This window comes from Penaeus monodon, chromosome 32, assembly GCF_015228065.2.
Source record: "Penaeus monodon isolate SGIC_2016 chromosome 32, NSTDA_Pmon_1, whole genome shotgun sequence".
NCBI lineage: Eukaryota > Metazoa > Arthropoda > Malacostraca > Decapoda > Penaeidae > Penaeus > Penaeus monodon.
In genome coordinates, this window is record NC_051417.1 from 23,873,160 (window position 1) to 23,874,456 (window position 1,297).

At 31.8% G+C, this 1,297-nt stretch overlaps 1 protein-coding gene across 13 annotated transcripts in view; it reads right to left on the reverse strand.

Moving 5' to 3' along the window:
- Positions 1-1,297, reverse strand: part of LOC119593731 (myoneurin-like) — a 102,537-nt gene that overhangs the window by 29,838 nt on the left and 71,402 nt on the right. The window contains exon 6 of one of the 13 annotated variants that reach the window (XM_037942722.1): positions 280-636. The exons of the other annotated variants lie outside the window; for them this stretch is intronic. Within the exon in view, the coding sequence (XP_037798650.1) occupies positions 295-636 (342 nt within the window). The 3' untranslated portion in view covers positions 280-294. Of the gene's footprint in view, positions 1-279; positions 637-1,297 lie in introns of those variants that run through there. 13 annotated transcript variants of the gene reach the window in all.

Consider the following 1,297-nt stretch of genomic DNA (forward strand, 5'->3'; position numbering starts at 1 on the left):
ACTCTACTCATTCTTTGGCTCATATCATGCCTGTCACCATCTAACTATGGCATAACATGGGGACAAGAGACAATTTATTCGTGGAATGAAAATAATGGCAACATAATTAATCTGGCTACATCTTTCTTCCTGTATCTAAAAACTTTCATGGCAAATATAGTGTCAAAGCATTTATTTCCAATCCAGTAATAAGTTTATACAAATATAATATAAAAGAACTAAACAAAATAATTTTGTCAAAAAAAAAATATATATATTAAATAAATATTTTCTCTTACATACTTATATCAGTATCTATTTTTTCTCAGAAGGATGATGAGTAAACAAATGACTCTTCAAATTGCTCTTTTGTGTTGAGCGATATGGGCAATAAGAGCAAGCAAATGGCTTCTCTCCTGTGTGTGTGTACATGTGTGACTGCAGATTTCCTTTCTGTGTAAATCTTCGAGAGCAATGTGGACAACTAAAAGGTTTTTCCCCTGTATGAATACATATATGTGCTGTCATATTTGTGTTCTTCTTAGTGGTATACTGACAGTACGGACACTTGTACAACTTGCATTTTGTGTCACTCATGGGCCTGGCTCCTGAGGCATCTCTCCAACCACCTTTCCGGCTGCTGGTGATCAGTCCCACCTGTAGGCAATGTTCTACTTACTAATGGTGATATTCAACAAGTACACTATATTTTTTCCAACCTCTCCCAAACACTGGCAAACCCTTCCATTGAATATTAAAATACCTGGTAATTCTGAGACTATAAGAAACCACAAACATCAGTGATACACACACAGTCATACATAACATATATAGGATTAAGTAGTAAAGGAACACTATAACTATTTAAGAGCAGAAAACTTGCTGTTCAGCTATTCTACTAATAAGTTTCCTTATTAATGAAGACAGTGCTCAATGGATTATAGATATCTGTAGGAGAATATAAAACTATGGAAACTATAAATAAGGATACAATTCATATAAAGATAAAAATATATAAATTATAGTTCCATGGAAAAATGTTGGAAGACTTTCTAAAGAAAAAGCACCTACTAGGTTAAAGATAAAAACTAATAACTTAAAGCACAATCTTTACATGTAACTGCTTCTACACAATCTCTATGTAACCATCAATGATAATATATTTTTTTACAGGAATCAACATAAAACCAAAGTGGTCTTAATATATAGATTATAAAAATAAGTAGTTCTAAGAAGGAAAATGTATATACTGTTACACTTACAATTTACAAATTCTAGGAATCACAAGTTTACAAATCCCAAATATGTAATACAAAAA